General features: G+C 41.8%; 1 protein-coding gene and 1 pseudogene across 2 annotated transcripts; both read left to right on the plus strand.

The window, feature by feature from the left end:
- The first annotated feature begins 7,011 nt into the window (after positions 1–7,011).
- LOC116032265 lies at positions 7,012–9,719 on the plus strand (annotated as a pseudogene).
- Positions 9,720–17,585: 7,866 nt separating this feature from the next.
- Positions 17,586–21,191, plus strand: LOC116032509 (receptor-like serine/threonine-protein kinase SD1-8). 2 transcript variants are annotated; one of them, XM_031275102.1, is made up of 7 exons: positions 17,587–19,008; positions 19,110–19,238; positions 19,321–19,481; positions 19,615–19,825; positions 19,932–20,169; positions 20,307–20,457; positions 20,553–21,191. In XM_031275102.1, exons 1-7 carry the CDS (start codon positions 17,688–17,690, stop codon positions 20,853–20,855), a joined length of 2,514 nt encoding a protein of 837 aa, XP_031130962.1. In that variant the 5' UTR covers positions 17,587–17,687; the 3' UTR covers positions 20,856–21,191. The 2 variants fall into 2 exon arrangements, with proteins under 2 accessions (XP_031130963.1, XP_031130962.1); XM_031275103.1 differs by lacking the exon at positions 20,307–20,457 and having other exon boundaries at positions 17,586–19,008; positions 20,553–20,667.
- Positions 21,192–22,386: the final 1,195 nt, after the last annotated feature.

Consider the following 22,386-nt stretch of genomic DNA (forward strand, 5'->3'; position numbering starts at 1 on the left):
CTTGAAAAATATATGCCAAGATTGTTTTAGGAAATCCCATTGATACTAGGAATATTGGGTTTCCTTATACAAAACCCTAGGGTTTTGTATAAAAACCCTTTTCCTTCCTTCGTAACCAACCCTTCTCTTTCTTTCGCAAACATTCAATCTATCGATTGCATTCCTGCTTCCAACTATCCTGGTGAGTTCAATGTTTTTTTTTTAATTTTGTTTTTGTTTTTTTTTACACTCCCACCTCGGCACCGTGCCGAGGTGACGTGGCTTGTGACCTCGGCCAGCGCCTCACAGTTAGAGCAGAAGCTGAAGGATGAGCGAAAGGAGCACAAGGAGACTCGTGCCACTGTTACCAAGCTGGAGGGATCTCTGGAAAAGGCGCGACAGACTTACAAGCAATCATCTAAGTTCAAGGATGACGTCTGGGAGTTCATGAGCACTCCTGAAGCTGTAAAGGAGTTTTCTGCGTCCGTGGTTGGTCGGGCTGCACTTGAGGCAGAGTCTCAGCTAGCATTCGATCTTGGACTTTTCACCATGCAGCAACAGATTTACCCGGTGCTTAAGGAAGAGAATCCTGATTTTGATCCCCAGGCTATGGGCTTGCCTAAGTTTATGGAGAATCTTGACCTTGAGTCTGAGTACGACATATTCCCTGCTGATGCTGCTGATACGGGAGCGTCCGATCACCCTGACAACACCAACACTGCTACCCAGGATGCTGCTGAGGATCCCACCACTACGACGAAGGATGCTTAACCCATCTTATTTTATTTTTCATTGTTATTCGTACTTGTCCTGTTTTTTGAATACTAGCTTCGTAGTTATTCGTGTTTTGAACACTTGCATTGTTTTTTGAATACTAGATTCGAATCAATTGTGTTTTGAACACCTTTTTTTTTTCGGCACTGTGCCGAGGTGAGATCTCGGCATTGTGCGCCGAAGTTTTACCTCGGCATTGTGCCGAGGTGAGACCCCAGCGCTTGGCCGAGGTGAGACCCCGGCACTGGGCCGAGGTGAGACCTCGGTATTGTGCCGAGGTGAGCACCTCGGCACCATGCCTTCACCTCGGCATCATGCCGAGGTGAGGCCCCGGCACTGGGCCGAGGTGAGACCTCGGCATTGTGTCAAGGTGGGCACCAACACGAGTCTTATTCAAATGAAACAAATGAAACATAGAATTTTATAGAGTCTTATTCACATGGGTTGGACGGACCAACACTGTGGACGGACCAAGACAACCTGGACAGACCAGGACTTGACTTCCTATTGATAAAATTTCGTTAAGTGTTCTGAATTCCATATTCTATCAATCAACCTGCCTCCTACTGTCATCAACTTGTAGGTTCCTGGGCGAATCACCTCGTCTATGATATACAGACCCTCCCATTTTTTCGCGAACTTGCCTCCTTCCAAGGGTTGACTGGCTTCCCTCCTTCTCAAAACATAATCACCTACTTGGAAGTATCTGGGTTTAGCTTTGGCGTCATGATAGGACTTCAACTGCCTGTTGTAGTTTTCCATCCTACAGAACGCAGCTTCTCGCTTTTCATCTATGAAATTGAGATCGGTTCCTTGTTGGATCTCGTTTTGCTCTGCCTCGTATTCTTCCATCCTTCTACTCGGTGTCATCACCTTTGCTGGAGCTCGAGCTTCGAACCCGTAACTCAAGGCGAAAGGAGTTTCACCAGTAGCCCTCCTTGGGGTTGTGCGATAGGTCCAAAGGATGCTGTCCAGTTCCTCAACCCACGCCTCGCCAGCTGCTTCCAATTTCCTCTTCAAACCATCAAGGATGGTTCTATTGGCATTCTCTACTTGACCATTCGCCTGTGGGTATGACACCGCCACCCGGCTGTGCTTGATGCCCCATTCCGTCAAAAAGTCTGAGAACTCTCTGCCTTCGAATTGACGTCCGTTGTCAGTAATTACTTGGATGGGGATGCCGAAGCGGCATAGTATGTTCTTTTCTACAAACTTTTTACACCTGGCTGCTGTGATGCTAGCCAGAGGTTCAGCTTCCACCCATTTGGTGAAGTAGTCAATGGCCACGATAATGTACTTCCGGCTTCCCGAGCCCGTGGGCAGGGCTCCCACCAAATCTATTCCCCATCTTGAGAATGGAATTGCTGTGCTCACCGAAGTGTAGTTGGTTGCGGGTCGTCCTGGCAATGTCTGGAATTCTTGACACTTAGGGCATCGCTTGGCGTATTCTACGCAATCCTTCAACATCTTTGGCCAGAAGAAACCTTGCAGCATGATGCGTCGAGCTATGGTGTATGCTCCTTGATGCGCGGAGCACACTCCTTCGTGGACTTCTCTCATCATCAACTCTGCTTCGTCAGGGTATACACACTTCAAGAGTGTGCCATTATAGGATCGTTTATATAACTTGTCTTCCAATATCACGTAGCTGGGTGCCCGTAACTTTGTTAGCTTTGCATCTTGTTCGTCCGATGGTAAAGTGCCATACTTCTTGTACTTTGTGATGTGGTCAATCCAACATGGCTCTCTGGATTGCACGGGGCAGACCCATGAGATGTCGATGCTGGATGTCTCCAAATCCTCAACCCGAGCAATCTTGCGAATGTGGCCGGGGATCCCAGTGCTCAGTTTGGAGAGCATGTCAGCGTCAGCATTCTGTTCTCGAGGTACTTGGTGAATTTCATACCCCTCGAATTCTCGCAAGGTTCGCAGCACTGCATCCCTATATCTTTGCATGTTCCTTTCATTGGCTTCATATTCCCCAGTCACTTGACCGACCACTAACTTGGAATCACATCGGATGCGAATTTTTTCTGCTCGTAGTCCTGCTGCTAGCCGCAGTCCGTTGAGGAGGGCCTCATATTCTGCCTCATTGTTAGATAACTTGAAGTGGAACCTGATTGCATAGTAAGCGCGGAATCCTTCCGGGGTGATGAGCACTACTCCACCCCCACAACCTTTACTGTTGGATGAACCATCCGTAGACAAGGTCCACCATCACTATCTTCATTTTCCACCTGCTCCGTCACCTCGCGGGTTGTGCATTCCACTATGAAGTCTGCAAAGGCTTGACCTTTGATGGCGGGCCTTGGTTTGAATTCAATGTCGAACTGGCTAAGGTGCATGGCCCATCTCGCCATCCTTTTAGAGGCGGTGACCGCAACAAACACTGTTTTCTCCACGGCAGTGTACCGTAGTTCTGCATCGTGTAGGGCCTTGCTCACATAGTAAATGGGACGCTGAGTCCCTCCTTCCTCTTTGACCAACACAGAGCTGATCGCACCCTGTGATATACCCAAGTATAAGAGTAAGGTTTCACCCGCCTCTGATTTTGCAAGCAGTGGCGGGGATAGCAAATATTTTTTCAAGTCATCGAAGGCCGACTGACACTCTGGGGTCCACTCAAACCCCTTATTCTTCTTTAGTATCTGGAAGAAGGGGAGGGATCGTTCGGCCGATTTAGATAGAAATCGACCCAAAGTCGCTAAGCGACCATTGAGTCTTTGGACTTCTTTGATGGACCGCGGGGGTTCCATGTCAAGAATGGTTTTTACCTTTTCTAGGTTTGGTTCTATCCCATTTCTAGTAACCATAAATCCCAGAAACTTGCCCCCATTGACTGCGAACGTGCATTTCTTAGGGTTCAAGCGTAAATTGAAATTTCTCATAATAGAAAATACATCGTTAAGGTCTTTGACATGAGAGGCACCTCTACGGCTCTTGACAATCATGTCGTCTACGTATGCCTCCATGTTTCGTCCCAGTACTTTCCCAAACAATTTGGCCACCATCCGGGTGTAAGTTGCGCCTGCGTTTTTAAGGCCGAACGGCATGACCAAGTAGCAAAAAATGCCTTCTGGGGTGGTGAACGCGGTCTTCTCGGCATCCTCCTCATGCATGAATATCTGATGGTACCCCCGGAAGGCATCCATGAAGCTCATCAATTCGCATCCTGCCGTCTCATCTACCAGCTGATCTATGTTTGGCAAGGGGAATCGATCCATAGGGCAGGCTCTGTTGAGATCTGTATAATCCACGCACATTCTCCACGTGGAGCCTTTTGGGGCCAGGACTATGTTGCTCAATCAATCGGGATAATAGATCTCCTTGACATGTCCTGCTTGTGTCAACGCGACCACCTCGTTTTTCACAAAGTCCCTTCGTTCAGCCGACATGTATCGCTTTCTTTGCTGTACTGGTTTCTTGGTAGGGTCCACAACTAACTTATGGGTTATGATGTTTCGATTGATACTTGGCATGTCTTCTGGACCCCACGCAAAAACTTCTTTAAACTGTCGGATGACTTCGACTATCTGGGCTCTTAGTTCTGGTGCCAACCTAGTGCCAATCTTTACGACCCTATCTGCTCGTGCGGGATCGACCACCACGTCTTCCGTTTCAGATGCAGGCTCGGCGCGGGGCCACCCCTCCTCTCGTCTCAGCACTTTTTCTGCGATGGTGTGGACCTGCAAATCTTTCTGTCCAATCTTCTTGCACGCTTTGATGTAACAGCTACGAGCTGCTCTTTGATCTCCTCTCACAACTCCTATCCCGTATGACGTGGGAAATTTCATGCATAGGTGCTCCATCGAAATTATCGCCTTCAGATCGTCCAGAGCTGGCCTCCCCAGTATGATGTTATGGGCACATGTGAGTTTCACAACAATGAACTCCATGTTTATTCTGGAGGTGTTGGGGCTCATACCTATCTCTACTAGTAGTACCACGGATCCCTCCGTCTCTATTGAATCTCCAGTAAAACCAGAAAGTGGAGTCCGTACCTCTTTGAGTTGATTTCTGGGGAGTCCCAGTTTGGTGAAAGCGTCGTAGTACATCACGTTGACTGAGCTCCCGGTGTCTACGAGTATGCGATGCACGATGCTGTCGTTGATCTCCATCTTGATCACCAACGCATCTCGGTGAGGCAGTGGACCTTCTGGGAGGTCATCGTCAGAGAAGGTAATGGCTTCCCTCCTCTGCTTTTTTCCCTTTGGAAGGCTGACCACCTCACCTACATATAACTGGCGACTCCACTTCTTCCTCTCTGCTTGTGTGTCTCCGCCTGCAGGACCTCCGTAGATGAAGTGTATGGTCTGCTTTTTGTGTTTCCTGGGCTCTTCTGTGTCTTTGTCAGAGAGATCTGTTACTGTAACTTGGTCGTGTTCCCTTTTCTTACCACTCGAGGATGACGGTTCGGAGCTGTCATCCTTCTTCCAAACATTTTTTGGTAAATTATGCGGAGGTTGTTGCTGGCTCGACTTTTGGCCTGGCTTTTGCTGGCCTGACCGTTTGACGAACTGTCTGAAGTATCCCCTCTGGATGAGCTCCTCAATCTGGCGTTTTAACACGTTGCATTCATCGGTATCACGACCCACCTGCCTATGGAATCTACAATACTTGGATTGATCCGCATTTGGGGAGACTTTCATACACTCCTGCGGAAATTGCACGATCCCCATGTCTTCGGCTTGATTTAGGATTACGCTAACTGGGTGAGTCAGCGGTGTCAGATGTCGTAACGGGATGAGGCGGGGTCGATCATCTCTTCCCTTCTTTGAGGGTGGTTGGTTTGGTCGTGGTGCCTGGTTGGGTGGACCAGCTTTATCAGGTCGCCCACTCTTTCGTCCTTCCTCTTCATCCTTTTTCCTCCTGTCAGCCTCCTTAGCGTCTGCGTACCGATTGGCCGTTCTCATGAGTTCTTCATAAGAGCGTGGGTGATGGGCGTTCATTTGTTTGTGGAAATCACCTGACCTCAATGCTTGGATGAAGATGAGAATTGCTGCCTTCGAATCGAAGTCATATACGTTGTTGACTTCTTTTTTCCATTTGCTTAAGAAGTCTCGCAGGCTTTCTCCCTTATCCTGCTTTACCCCACCGAGATGTGAGAACGGTTTCTTATGTTGTATACTCCCTGAGAAATAAGACAAGAAACTTTTGGATAGCTCTGCAAAAGCTTGAATTGATCCGTCCGGGATTGTGTTAAACCAATCTTGAGCAGTTCCGTCCAAAGTGGACAAGAACGCTCTGCACATGATGACATTGCTTGCCCCAATCATGACCATGGCTGCCTTGTATCTTGTCATATGGGTATGCGGATCTGAAGTGCCAGTGTAGGCCTTGATGGTGGGTAGTCGAAAGTCTTTTGGAAGAGGAACTTCCATTATGTCGGGAGAGAATGGAGCGGCCATTCTTACCTCCGGTTCTGGTGAGTGTTCTCTTGCTTCTACTTTCTTTTCCAAATCATTTATCTGCCTTTGGAGTCTTCCCACCAGGCCTTCTTGTGGTGTTTTGTGTCTAGTGGAGTGACGCGGAGCCAATCCACCATATTCGCCCATCCTTTCTCCGGATGGTCGTTTGGTTACTGCCTTTCCTGCTTGGGCACGGGGACCTCTATTGGAGGATCCTTGCACCCCCAGCCGATCTCGGACAGATCTAGAAGCCGCCGGACGTTCTCGAACAGATCTGGAAACTGGTTGAGTTCCACCTTCTTGTCGTTGAGTGCTGTTTTGCCTCGGAGATTGCACTTCTTCCTCCAGAGGGGGTGGTGGCGGTAACATCTGGCCTTGCATTCCTGCGACTAGTTGGGCCATCGTCGCCGCCGCTTTTTGGATGACCTGCGCTGCTGCCTGAAGGTCCACCACCTAGGCGGGAGCAGCAGTTGCTGGGAGGGGAGTACGGCCACCACCATGGTTGTTGTTGAGTTGGCTAGTGCGGCCACCACCATGGTTGTTGTTGAGTTGGGTACGGAGGTCACCTTCTCTGCGGTTATTGTTGTTGAGTTGGCTGCGAAGGTCATCTCCACGGTTACTGTTGAGCTGCTCACGAAGATCACCCGAGGGGTGACCCTTGTTCACCTGACTAGGTGTATGCGAGCTGCTGGATCCAGATGCCATTGATCGTGATGAGATGAACTGAGTGGTTTTTTGATTTTGTGATTTTAGCCTAAGATCTGATCTCGGCTCTCAATGAAAGCACCAATGACGGTAATAATGTGTTACCGGTATGTATTTGAGTATTATTTGAATGTAATTGAATACAATGTTGAGTACAGTGTTTGAGTACAGTGCTCAGTATACAAGTGAGTTCAGTACGTATTGTCTAAGTTCAAGTGTCGTAAGAAGTCCCCTTCACTATGTGGTTGTGAGTCTTTTTATTCCCTTCAGTTCGGAGCATTGATGAGAAGTTGAACGTTGGACACCTATACGTGAGGTGTTGAATGCTGAGGAACTGAACGTCGGTCATCAATGCTGAGGAGCTGAACTTTGGCCATCAATGCTGAGGAGTTGGACCGTTGCGCATTGATGCTGAGGAGTGAGTTGTCTTGTGTAGTTTGAACGGCAACTGTCTTGGTCAACGGTTCCGGATCGGGTACCCAATTACCCTGTCACACCTCAATTCAAAAAAGGTTCATCTTGACTCCGGAAGGTCAAGTTCAGATTCTGTCGAGGCCAAAAACAAGTGAAATATGGCAGATACAGTGGGTGTCGCCAACGTCGGACTGTGAATTTTATGCAGGCTGTGGCTCATTTGGAAGCTGTGAGAGATATGATTCGCACCGGGTTTGCAGTTGCTTGAAAGGGTTTAAACCAAAATCACAGAGAGATTGGGATAAGGGGAAGTATGATGCAGGGTGTGAGAGGAGCATAGCGTTGGGGTGTGGACAAGCTGATACATTCATGAGGCTGGCGATGATGAAATGGCCTGACCATTCATCTTCACGGGGAAATATGACATTTCAGGAATGTGAAATGGAGTGTTCTCGGAACTGCTCGTGCAGCGCTTTTGCCTATGCAAATTTCTCTTCTGACTCGGTAGTAAATTGTATAAACTGGTTTGGCGACTTGGTCGATTTGGCACATAACTATTCACCTGGAGGTTTTAGCCAAGATCTTTATGTTCGTGTTCATTCATCTGAGCTAAGTAAGTAATATGGGATGTTTGTCTTTTCTTTCTGATCTACTTCTTAGTTTCAGAGGACTGCTATGAAATGGAGGGGTGGGGTGGGGTGTTTATTTCTTTACTTTTATTTATTATGATGTTAATTAATGCAGATGGAAGCAGTGGAAATGATCATTCATCTCACAATAACAAACGTCGTCTTGTTGCAATAATAGTCGCCTCACTCTCTGCATTCTTTCTTATTACTGTTTTGGTGTATATCTTCATCTGGAAATACTGCGGAAGGAAAGGTATACACTTAACTAACTCCTCTCAAGTATCAAGTGATTGAGCTTAAGGTCATTTTGGTTCACTTCAGCTTATGTTTATTTCCAGGTTGGGTTTGTAGAAGGGCTACAGTGTCAACTGCATCCATTCTTGGAAAAGATGATATAGAGTTGTTACACCTCAGTTTGCGAAGAATAATTGATGCTACAAACAACTTTCGTGAAACCAACAAACTTGGAGAGGGTGGTTTTGGTCCGGTTTATAAGGTGATCTACCATTTCATGATTTTTCTTTAAGTTGGAGTAGAAGGTTATAGTGTTGTTATTTTCTTTAGTGATTTTTATCAGAATTTGGAATGGTAGCCATCAAGAGACTATCCAAGCAATCATCTCAAGGTCTAAACGAATTCATGAATGAGCTGAAGCTAATTGTAAAACTACAGCATACAAATCTTGTGCGCTTATTGGGTTGCTGCGTTGAGGATGAAGAAAAAATATTGATCTATGAGTACTTGTCCAAGAGAAGTCTAGACAAGTTCTTATTTGGTACATTTGTTATCTTTTATGTTACTTAAATTTCAAGATTTCATTTGCTAGGAGCCTTGAATCACAAATTTAAAATTCTGACGAAATACTATATTTCTCTCAGATGCATTTCAGAAAGAAAATTTAGATTGGAACACGCGCTTTCAAATAATTGAAGGAGTTGCTCAAGGAATTCTTTATCTTCACAAGTACTCTAGACTGAAAGTCATTCACCGGGATTTAAAAGCAAGTAATATTTTACTTGACGAAGCAATGAAACCCAAAATATCTGATTTCGGAATGGCAAGAATTTTTGGGATGGACCAAACTCAGGCGAAAACAAATCATGTGGTTGGAACATAGTAAGTTTAGTTAGATCCACTATTGATTAACAAATGAGTCAAATTTTCAAAAAAAAAAAAAAAAAACAAATGAGTCAATTGATAACTTTACAAGTACATAATATATGTCATGTTTAGCTAATATATCTTCATTTTTACTTAGTGGTTACATTCCACCGGAATATGTATTGCATGGCCAATTTTCTGAGAAATCAGATGTATTCAGTTTTGGAGTGCTGCTATTAGAAATTGTTAGTGGCCGGAAGAATTCTAATTTTTTTCGGACGGAACTTTCTTTAACTCTCCTGGGATGGGTAGGCATTTTCAATAACTTCATGGCTTTGGATATATAAATTATATGTAGATCCAAAGAAATAGATTTTATGATTTATTTTATTTCTTATTCTATTAGGCATGGAAAAACTGGAAAGACGGACAACCACTTGAATTTGTTGATCTAGCGATAAAGGAATCATGTGACTCTCTCAAGGTCATACGGTGCATTGAGGTGGGACTTCTATGCGTCCAAGCAATTCCAACGGATAGACCGATAATGTCTGATGTAGTTCAAATGTTGAGCAATGACCATGTAACACCATTTCCACAACTCACAGAACCTGCATTTGTTTCTAGCCAATCCAATCCCATTGTTTGTACTTCTCATCCTATTTCTAAAAATGAGATTACAATAAGTAGTATTCTCGATCCTCGATAAAGTATCTATCATTTTGTGTACATAAATATTTATGCCCTTGTCAGCTCTTATATAATTCTTTCGCCTTGATGTAATATATTCCCCTCATTTTGTTTGATGTCTTTTGTAGAATTTACATCCTAGTGAGTCTTTTTTTTTTTAAATAAAGAAGCTAATTCATTAATCATAGGCCGAAACGTTTACAATAAAGATAGATGGAATGGTCAAACATTCCTTACAGTTAGACATAGAAACAACTTTCCTAGCATTGCTATAGAAAACTTGATTCTTTAACTCTATTGAATTGTAAAACGATTTCTTTCAATTGAAGTTCCCTTCAATTCAATTAAGTCTATCAAACCATTACATCTGTTGTTTTCATGTAGGACTTTGATGTCATCATCAGGAGATCAGGAGGATATGACACGCAATATGTGTCAACTATTTCTTTTTTACACGAAACCAATTTTATAGTCTTTGTCAAATTTTGTTAAAACTTGTTGCCTATGTTCAAAATACATCAAAATCATCCATAATATGTTTTTAACAAATTTATTTGAGAAGTTCATATTTATTTAGCAATCAATTACAAGTAATGACCAATAGAAGTAACAAGCAATAGATAAAGAAAGGGGTACAAAGTGGAAAATATTAACAAGAATGAACAGTGAATCCCTAAAAACGCTCCATCAATAGTGCTTTCTCCTTCACGGCTATGGCGGCGGCGCCGGGGGCCGACAAGCCCCCTTCCCGCTCCTTCGCTGACATCCTCTCTAAATCCTCTGTTGTCTCCAACCTCAAACCTCCAAGCAAATTCAAAGGAATGCCAGCTGTTGCTTTTTCAGATCAAGAAATTCATCGTTTCTCTCAAAAATTTAAATTTGCTCTTATCGGCAAGTTCAATAAAGGGCGCCCAACAATGGCAGATCTACGAAAAACGTTCGATCTTATCGGATTTGGTGGAGCCTTTTCCCTTGGCTTGATTGATCAACGACATGTCCTCATCAACTTCGATCTTGAAGACGACTTTCAGCGCTGCTGGCTCCGAAAATCTTGGTCGATTCAAGGTTACTTCATGAATATCTTCAAATGGACGCCAGATTTTCGTCCAGACATCGAATCGCCAATTGTCCCTATTTGGATAGCATTTGAAGGCTTGCCAACACATCTACAGGACAAAGAAGCTCTTTGTTCAATTGCCAATCTCATAGGAACTCCTTTAAAAGTTGACTCCTCCACTTTGCTGCAAAACCGACCATCCATAGCGCGTGTCTGTGTGGAACTCAATGTTAGCATTGAAAAACCAGATCAAGTTTGGATCACCAACGGTTCTTTTGGAGGTTTTGCCCAACCGGTTATCTATGAGTATATACCGCCCTACTGTCTTAACTGTCAAAAGTTTGGTCACCTTGTCTCAGATTGCAAAATCACTCGAGCTGCCAAGATCCCCCAAGAGTCAAGCCAAGAACAACACAAAGAATACCGCCAAGAAACCTTTCCCCTCCCTCAACATTCTGCACCGACCATTGTTCCCCCAAGAAAAAGATGGAGTCCAATCATAAATCAACAACCTAAGGAGCAGCAAGGAGAAGGATCCTCTCTTCCGCCACCTGAACCAGAAAAGCCACAAGAACCAGAATCATCAAATGGAGAAGGAGCCTCTCTTCCACCACCTGAACCAGAAAAGCAAAAAGAACCAGAATCATCAAATGCAGCTCATGATTCAATCCCAGATAACAACGCTAATTTGGGGTTGACCCTTATCGATGATCATGGCATCCAATCTGAAAACCATTCTGACTCCCATCCTGGCCACCAATCAGACGGAGATGTACCTCAAAACGCACAGAATAGCTCCTTACCTCCACTGGAATCATGGAAAACATCAAGTCATCTCATCACCTCCAGAATTGAAAAATCCACACCGAATGATTTTATTGCCGTCACAAAGAAAAAATCTCGGCCAAGAAAGGACTACTCTGAGTCTGCTCCATCTGTCACTACTCGCTTATCAGTGGGTAAAATCGCTCGGGTGTCTTTCTCCCACCGTTTAAAATGAATTTGTTAAGTTGGAATGTCAGAGGTCTGCTTTCCTCACGTCGCAGACTCTCTCGACTTCTTCGACGTGAGCGTGTGCATTTCCTTTCTATTATTGAGCCTTTCATTAGTTCAATTCGCATTGATAGTTTCGTTCGAGAATTCAACTTTGCAGGTGGATTTGCATCAGAGAAAACGAAAGTTTGGCTTTTCTGGTCGGACTCCTTCGAAGTTGATATTGAGATCGACAATGAGCAATTTATATTTTGTAATGTTAGCTTTGTCCCTTGGCAATTCAACTTCAGTTTTATTGCTGTTTATGCAAAACATACTAGAGCAGACAGAGCTCATCTATGGAGGCAACTTAATGAGCTAATTGATGATACCAAACCTATCCTTCTGGGAGGAGACTTCAAAGTCATATCAAGCATTGCAGAATATAGAGGAAACGCATCCCCCGATCTTGGGAGCATCTCCGATTTTTCAGAATTCATCAACGAAAGTTCCTTAATTGATTTGGCTACTTTGGGAAATCAGTACACATGGCATGGAGTTAGAAACACTGGAGATGTTTGGAAGAGATTGGACAGATTTTTAATGACTCCAGCATGGAGAGATTACCTATCGGAGATCAGAATCATTGTCCACGCTCGAACGACCTCTGACCACTCCCCTATCCTTTTATGCGGGGATAATGCAAACGTCTCATGCCCAAAGCAATTTCGATTCCAAAGCATGTGGACCACTCACCATGGTTTTCTTGAAGAAGTAAGATCAAACTGGTCTTTGCCAGCAGATGGAGGAGGTATGCGTGCTCTGGCCTTTAAACTTAAACGGTTGAAACAAGCTCTTCGCTCTTGGAACCGAGACATCTTTGGCAATGTTTTTGATCGCATTAAAAATCATGAGAACTTAGTAGCTGACATAGAGAAACAATATGACAATTGCCCTTCTCCAGAAAATCGTGCTCTGTTGCACAAACATCATGCAGATCTTCTTTTAGCTCTTAAACAAGAAGAGATGTTCTGGAGACAAAAGGCCAGGGTAAAATGGCTAAAGGAAGGAGACGCCAACACTAGATTTTTTCATGCCACGGTCAAGGACAGACATCGCAGACAAAGAATTTGTGCCATCAAAAATGATTCGGGTAATCTACTTACCACACAACCTGCGATCCAAGAAGAAGCCATCTCTTTTTACACCAAGTTATTCAAGGCCGAGGATTGCTTTGAGATGGAATCTATTCTGCAAAACCTCCCAATTAGCTTGGAAGTTTCTGACAATTTTTCTTTGACAAAGCCACTCACTCGTGAAGAGATTAAAGAGGCAGTATGGAAACTAGACCCCGATAGCGCGGCCGGCCCAGATGGTTTTTCTGGCACTTTCTTTAGACACTGCTGGGAAATTGTTCACGAAGACGTCTATCTTGCAGCGCTTGATTTTTTTGCAGGAGTGCCCATCCCATGTGCTATTGCAAGTGCGCAACTAGTTTTGATCCCAAAGGTTATCAATCCAGACACTTTTGCTGACTTCAGGCCTATCAGTTTATGCACTTTTATCAGCAAGGTCTTCACAAGAATTCTAGCTACTCGCCTGAGTAAACTTTTGCCCAAATTGATTTCTAAAGAACAGACAGGTTTTGTTGAAGGAAGAAACATTCAAGACAATATTCTGCTGGCACAAGAATTGCTTCAATATATCGACAAAAAGTGTCGTGGAAATAATGTTATGGTTAAACTGGATATGATGAAAGCTTTTGACAGAGTATCTTGGCCTTTCTTGAAGGCAGTACTCCACAAGTTTGGCTTCTCAATCAAATTTATTAACCTTATCATGAATAATCTTGCAGCGACTAGACTTTCTGTCTTGATCAATGGAGTCAGCAGCGGTTTCTTCCAACCAACTAGAGGTGTTAAGCAAGGCGACCCCCTATCACCTCTTTTGTTCATCCTTGTTTCGGAGGCATTATCACGCTCCCTCATTCTTAAAATGGGCACAGGTATGATTTCGCCTTACTCGACAAGAGTTCAATGCCAAACCATTTCACATTTAGCCTTTGCAGATGACATCATAATATTTATAAATGGATCATCAAACTCCCTCAAGGCCTTGACGGAATCATTAAGACAATATCAAGCAGGTTCAGGGCAACTGATCAATTATAATAAAAGTTTCTTTGTCACTTCCAAACATTGCTCAGCGCAGAGAACGGCCACAATGTCACGAATCTTAGGCATGCAACGTTCAATTATGCCTTTTCGCTATCTGGGAGTGAACTTATTCCACGGTAGAAATAGACTCATATATTATCAAAGTCTGCTGGAAAAAGTGGATGGAAAACTTCAAAGTTGGACCAGAAGATTACTTTCCCCGGGTGGGCGTCTCACACTTATCAAGCACGTGCTATCAATGATTCCCATCTACACAATGGCTACTATAGCGCTGCCGCGCCAAATTGTGAAGACTCTTGAATCTAAGTTTGCCAACTTTCTCTGGGGCACTAGTGAGGGAAGACCGAAACGTCACTGGGCATCCTGGAAAAAATTATGCTTACCTCAGAAAGAAGGGGGTTTGGGTGTTCGCTGCTTCTCATCATTGCAACATACCTTCACTGCTAAACTCTACTTCAACTTCATGCAAGGGAGATCACTATGGAGCACCTTCATGCAAACTCGATATTCAGAGGATACTCCCAAGATTTCTGACTCTACAACTTGGCGGCGCATGCAGGAGATGGCAGAATTTGTTGAAGAAAATACATTTAAAACACCCGATGCTCTTATTTGGAAGCCTTCAACATATGGAAATTTTTCCTTCTCTTCGGCTTATGACTCTCTTCGACCAAAAGCAGGATTAACACTATCTTCAGAGTGTATCTGGGGAGGGGGAATTCCCACCAAAATTTCGGTTTTCATGTGGAAACTCTTGAGAAGACTTCTTCCATTCCCAGATGTGGTAGAACGCTTTGGTTTTTGTCTCCCATCAATCTGCCCTTTTTGTCTTGGAGCAAGTGCAAGCTTAGACCATTGTTTACTTCTCTGCAACCGTGTTCAAAATGTTTGGAACTACTTCAGTGGTGTTTTCGGACTCCCCTTACTCAACACTTCCTCTGTTAGATCAAAATGTCACGCATGGTGGTTATCATCATCCCCAAACTCGGCAGTTGGCTACATTACGCGCCTCATGCCTAGTCTGGTGCTATGGTTTTTATGGGTTGCTTACAATGAATCCATCTTTGAAGGATCAGCCTTCTCTGCCACAAGAACCATTAAAAGAATCAAACGAGAATCTCTATTAATTTCCCTCTCTCGGTCAGTTCGTAAGCAACACTCGTCGGATTCCTTTTTACTATCTGAAGGTTTCATTGCAAATTTTGTTGAATCTCCTCGAAGAGCAATCACTTGGGTTCAATGGCTCGCGCCGCCTCCTGGCTGTTTAAAACTCAACACAGATGCATTCTACTCTGCCAATGGCGCCGCGGGAGGGGCCTGCCTTAGAAACGCAAATGGAAGTCTCATTATTGCACTTCGTTTCCCCTTGGTGGCTTCTTCTGCTCTGGAGGCAGAAGCATTGGCCTTGCGCTTTGCCCTCCAATGGTGTGAGCTTACAGCCACAATTCCATTCATAATTGAAGTGGATTCTCTCTCTCTTGCTCTCACTGCATCCTCCCAAACAGTAAAGATTCCTTGGAAAATAATGGAAGTAGTTCAGTACATCCGTTCTTGCCTTTCTTTGTGGGGTTCAACCCTGACACATATCTATAGGGAGGCCAACCAGGTGGCTGACGCACTTGCTTCAGAAGGACTTAACAGTAGCTCGCCCGCTCTTTTTCACTCTTGTACTTCTTTACCTATAAAGGTCAAACTGGCTCTTTTGTATGATCAGCGGGGATTTTCATCCCCTAGGTTTTAATTATCAATAAAATTCTCTTTGTTAAAAAAAAAAAAAAAAAAAAAAGATAAAGAAAGGGGTTAGTTTGTACTACGTTAACCCTTGCATAGATGCTATGGGTGTCTTAGGATTGGGAATTATGCAAAGAATTAGCAAGGGTTAAGGAAGATGCAGCAAAGATGTCATGTCATTCTCATGGCCATTGGATTAACAATTACCAATGAATCTCATTCTTATTGCAATTTAGTCTTAATTAGAGCATTTTATCGAACACGTAACATACAAGTCTTCTTCTAATCTCCTTTTTTTAAAAAAAAAAAAACAAGTTTGGAATTCTTACTAGTCTAACTATAGTGATTTCATATTCTCATAGTAATTATATCACAAATGAAAATGCCAATTAGTATATAATATGGTGATACTTCTATTACCATTTCAAATGGATGATCACAAGATTGACCTTAGTAAATTAAAGACAATTCATTATTTGGAGCAGCCCTATTTGGACCAAGCTTTTTTATTATGGTCACCATCGTTGAACTTTTCAAAACATTTAAAAGCCCTATGTGGACTAAATTAAATTCGAGCAAAACAATAATATTTGGACTTGCTTTTTTCTTATGGTCACCATCGTTGAACTCTTAAAACTCCTATGACTTTTGGAAAAATTATGCAAATTATGCTAGGGAGTAGAGTCCATCTTTATTTTAGACTTAAATTTAAAATAACATTAAAATTATGTATTTTTCCGTTAATATATTTTTTCGTTAATATATTATGTATATGTAGTTAAGATATTATGTGCCTACAAATAAATAGAAGGTTCATGCACGGATAAAAACCCTAATGCTGCCTCCCTTTTCTCTCTAAAACAAAAAGCTTTTCTCTGCTGTTCAACTTCGGCTTCCACCGCCGGCCTCCGGCCGGAGCTCTAATGGAGCTTTGAGCTGGCGGTTTTGGTCACCTGGCCTTCTACGTTTACTCTCGCTCTTCTTCTGCACGATTGATATTCTTCGCGGCGCACCAGTGGCGCACAACCACCATAACAACGTCATCACTAGGTGTCTTGGGGTGGCTAAGAGTTTCCACCGTATTAGATTTTGTCACATATACCGCGAACAAAATCAAGTTGCAAATGAGCTTGCCAAACAAGCACGTAACCAACCGCTAGGTTTTACAAGGTGTGTTGATATCCCACCCGGGATTAGTGACAACATTAACGAGGATAAGTTAGGGGCTAAATTCCATAGAAGGGTCGCTGTGACCACTAGGCCTAGATCCTAATCGCTTCTCGGGTGTCCCCCTCTTACTCAATCAAAAAAAAAAGTTAATTTTATCAAACATTTTTAAGCATAACAACTAGTTAGCTTACCAAACACCATGAGAAGGGTTGATTTTTTTTAAATAAAAAAGAAATGACAATTCTACCCTTAACATAATTCATTCGCAAAAAAAAAAAAAAAAAAAGAAGTCACCGGTGACCGGAGTTTTGATCGGAAGGACCAAATGTGGTAGATGTTTAAAAGTCGTGGAACCAAATTTGATAATTTTAATAGTAAGGGACAAATGTGGAAGTGGACACATACTTGTGTGACCAAAAGTGTAAATTAATTGACAAAGAAAATGATATGACAATATATATTAATTGTACAATAAAAATATAGAAGTTAAATTCATATTTTAGTCTTTTTTTTTTTTATACAAGTATACAGCTAACTAGTCGCCAAAGACCTTGTGGGCAAGTGGCATCCAGTGTCCCGATTAACACTACTCAAAAAAAAAATACAGCTAACTGGTCAATCAACACCCCATAGAATTTTAGATAGACCACTTGACACGATCTATATTCTATACTACTAATTGCCACGAAGTTCCGTTTCTCCTTTTGCGCCAATAATTCAATTCATGCAACCTGTGAAATGTGAACCACAGAATATAAACACCATCTACATCAACTTCTGCTGAATCATTGAAAAGTCAGATAGCCGATAGACATGCCTATTATCTCTTCTTTTTTCTATTGAAAAGCTAAACTGTACTGCGAGGTGTGTGAAATGGCCCATGGCTGCTGTAAGTAATGGTGGTAAACGGCGGAGGGGTGGTCATACTCATATGGGATGCCTTTGTTATGTTTTATTAGCCTTTCTGTGTTTTTTGTGCAATCTTGGAGGGTGCATCGACAGTCTCAGACCCGGCGAATCGGTCACTCCAAACCAGACATTAGTCTCCGCCGACGGGAACTTCGCGTTGGGATTCTTCCACCCCGGAAACTCTTCTTCTTCCTTTCTCGGGATATGGTACACCACCAACAACAACACTGTCATCTGGGTGGCTAACAGAGAATCTCCTCTGCCTCAACATTCTAAAGCCGTTTTCACACTGGGTTATGATGGGAATTTGCAGCTTTCGGATGGCGAAAGAAATATTATATGGTCAACCAATATCTCAGGCAGCGGATTAGCCGGCCGGAACTCTACGGCCGCCCAACTGCAAGATACGGGAGATCTTATTGTGAAGCAGGGTGAGAGCACCGTTTGGGAAAGCTTTGATGGCGACAGCGATACATTAATGCCGGGGATGAGGCTAAAGGTAAACAAGAAAACTGGAAAACGGAACTTGATAAGATGTTGGAGTAGCAGTGATGATCCCCGGCCAGGGAAATTCTCGTGGGGAATGGATCCTAAAGGATCTTCCCAGTTTTTTATTTGGAAAGAAGATAAACCTTATTATAGGACCACCTTGTATCAGGCTGGGTTTACTTACAGTGCTTACTTTCCCTCAGGGGGATATGCATATTATTCTTATGCTACACAAAATGATGAAGTCTATTTAAGCTATGGATATACTAACACCTCAATTCAAGCAAGGTTCGTGTTGACTCCGGAAGGTCATATTCTGTTTCTGTTGAGGCAAAAAACAAGTGATGATTGGGGGAAACTGTGGGAGGCGCCAGTGGCTGACTGTGAATTGTATGCACGCTGTGGTTCATTTGGAAGCTGTGAGAGATATGATTCAAACCCAGTTTGCAGTTGCTTGAATGGGTTTAAACCAAAATCACAGAGAGATTGGGATAAGGGGAAGTATGATGCAGGGTGTGAGAGGAGCATAGCCTTGGGGTGCGGAGAAGCTGATACATTCATGAGGCTGCCGATGATGAAATGGCCTGACCATTCATCTTCACTGGGAAATATGACATTTCAGGAATGTGAAATGGAGTGTTCTAAGAGCTGCTCGTGCACCGCTTTTGCGTATGCAAATATCACTTCTAACTCTGCAGTGAATTGTATAAACTGGTTTGGTGACTTGGTTGATTTGGCACATAACTATTCACCGGGAGGTTTCGGCCAAGATCTTTATGTTCGTGTTCATTCATCTGAGCTAAGTAAGTTGTAAGTAACACTTATTAGTTTCAGAGGACTGCTATGAAATGCAGGGGTGGGGTGTTTATTTCTTTACTTTTGTGATAGATGTTAATTAATGCAGATGGGAGCAGTGGAAATGATCATTCATCTCACAGAAACAAACATCGTCTTGTTGCAATAATAGTTGCATCAGTCTCTGCATTCTTTCTTATTACTGTTTTGGTGTATATCCTCACCTGTGGAAGGAAAGGTATACACTTAACTAACTCCTCTCAAGTATCAAGTGAGTGTATGGTCATTTTGGTTCACATCCACTTAATGTTGATTTTTAGGTTGGGTTTGTAAAAAGTCTAGGGAGTCATCTGATGCTCCCCTTCTCGGAAAAGACGATATAGAGTTGCTACAGCTCAGTTTCAGGAGAATAATTGATGCTACAAACAACTTCGATGAAGCAAACAAACTTGGAGAAGGCGGTTTTGGTCCTGTGTATAAGGTGATTACTTTATGATAATTGTTTCAATCCCATACTTCCATATATATATATATATATATATATATATATATATACACAATGATCTGTGTTTATGTTTAGAGTAAAAGGTTATTGTCTTGTTATTTTTCTTTAGGGATTTTTATCGGAATTTGGAATGGTAGCCATCAAGAGACTATCCAAGCAATCATCTCAAGGTTTAAAGGAGTTCATGAATGAGCTAAAACTAATTGCAAAACTACAACATACAAATCTTGTGGGCCTAATGGGTTGTTGCATTGAGGGTGAAGAAAAAATATTAATCTATGAGTACCTGCCCAAAAGAAGCCTAGACAAGTTCTTATTTGGTACATTTCTTATCTATTATGTTACTTAAATTTTGAGGCTTGTTTGCTAGGAGCTTTGAATCACCAATTTAAAATTTCATTAACGAAATCATTATATTTCTTTTAGATGCATTTCAAAAAGAAAATTTAGATTGGAGTACACGCTTTCAAATAATAGAGGGAATTGCTCAAGGAATTCTTTATCTTCACAAGTACTCTAGATTGAAAGTCATCCATCGAGACTTAAAAGCAAGCAATATTTTACTTGACGAAGCAATGAAACCCAAAATATCAGATTTTGGTATGGCAAGAATTTTTGGGATTGACCAAACTCAGGCGAAAACAAATCATGTGGTTGGAACATAGTAAGTTTAGTTGGAACCTTTTCTCAAAAAAAAAGTTTAGTTGGAACCACTCTTGTTCAATATTTGAGTCAATTCATAACTTGATCATATCATACGTTAATATTTTTATAACTAATATATTTTTCTTTTTTGCTTAGTGGTTATATTCCACCGGAATATGTATTGCATGGTCAGTTTTCTGAGAAATCCGATGTATACAGTTTTGGAGTGCTGATATTGGAAATTATTAGTGGTCAAAAGAATTCTAATTTTATTGAGACTGAACTTTCTGTCACCCTCCTAGGATGGGTAGGCATTTTCAATAACTTCATGATTTGGATATATATTATATCTAGACCAGAAGAAATATATGATATGGTTTCTTTTATTGTTGTTTGTATTAGGCATGGGAAAATTGGAAAGATGGAAAGTCACTTGAATTTATTGATAAAGCTATAACGGAATCTTGTGACTCTCTCAAGCTCATAAGATATATTGAGGTGGGACTTCTCTGCGTCCAAGCAATTCCAAGAGATAGACCAACAATGTCTGATGTAGTTCGGATGTTGAGCAATGACCCTGCAACACCAATTCCACAACTCAAAGAACCTGCATTTGTTTCTAGCAATTCCAATTCCATTGTTGTTGGTACTTCTCATTCTAATTCTAAAAATGAGATTACAGTAAGTATTCTTGATCCTCGATAAAGGATTTGTCACTTTGTGTAAATGTTTTATGCTCTTATCAGCTATTATACTAGTTTGTTATAGGTTTATGTATGCATAGTTTTATAGTCAAATGTTAGTTTTATAGTCAAATGTTTCATGTGACTAGCCACAAGACTAGCTACAAGAAACCTACCCACACTATAGTTGCTACGACTTGTTGTGGTCAGCCCCTTTCCTACTGAAACACAAAGAGTCAATATTACCTTCATTGAGGCACGAACCACCTCCTTCTATATGGGGTGCAATCGGGTGCCACTGGACCACAAAATCGCTAAGAACGAGCCACCATTTAAGGCGGACATATAATTCTTTTCATTTTAAGTATCCTCATAAAAATCTTGTATTATCATATTTATTGCTTTAGCTTAACAGCTATTTACGTTTTGTTAAGTGGGATACTTGGGCCCTGTTTGGTTATTGACGGATCCGTCCTTTTTAGCGTTTTGACCAAGGGTCAAAAAGCTAAAAAGGTGTTTGGTTAATGGCGGTTTGGAGCAGCAGATTTGCTCCAAACCGTCAAGTTGCAAATTTGCAATAGCATTTCGGGGAAAGAAAATTTTTTCCCAAAATGCCCTTATAATAAAAAAAAAATAATAACTATTAGTCTGCCCAGCAACCCAAAGGCCACTGGGCAAACTACTAGAACTAACGGAGCCTTGAGGCTCCTATAATAGGAGCCTCAAGGCTCCCTTCCTCACTTAACCCACCGATGTGAGGGAAACAAAATTACAAAAGGGGAGCTGCAGCGGCTCCTCTCCTTTTTTTTTTTTTTTTAACATTATTGTTATTATTATTTTTATTATAATTATTATTGTTATTGTTATTGTTATTATATATATATATATATATATACCCTTTTGGTCATTTTACATGTTAATCGCTAATCTAAACAACTAATTATACCAAACATCTTTTTACAAATCGTTGGTCAAACTTGCTAATACAATCCGCTATTTGGTAACCGCTAACACAATCCACTACCGCTAAATGCTAACCGCTGATAACTAAACAAGCCCTTGATGTATGTGTGAGTGCTTCATCTTCACACCTCTGGTCCAAAATTCAGCAAGTTTCAATAAATATTTTTAACAATTAGCAAAAATTTTGAAGTGCTTAGTAATGATTATTTATAGTTAAAATAAGTAAATAGAGATTTCTAACAATACATTCCACATCAAGTTGGGTATAATTAAGAAACTTGAAATTTCAAATTTTCCTCACATTTAACACTAATTTGATAATAAACTAATGGAATGACCATATTTGATGAAAAATCCTAGTCAGAGGACGAATTTACATCAAATTAAAATTTACAGATACTTCGTATTTTTCTAAAATATGTATAAATATGAGTTAATGACCAGTTCAATAATTTTAAAAAAATACTAATAATTTTAATTAAAGATGAAACAATCTCTTTAAAATAAGAAATAGAATATAAAAAATATTCTTAAAATTAAATATTATAATTATGTATACTTCTATCATTAGTACGTTTGGTTCGCACATG

This window comes from Ipomoea triloba, chromosome 10 (genome assembly GCF_003576645.1).
Source record: "Ipomoea triloba cultivar NCNSP0323 chromosome 10, ASM357664v1".
In the NCBI taxonomy this organism is placed as follows: domain Eukaryota; kingdom Viridiplantae; phylum Streptophyta; class Magnoliopsida; order Solanales; family Convolvulaceae; genus Ipomoea; species Ipomoea triloba.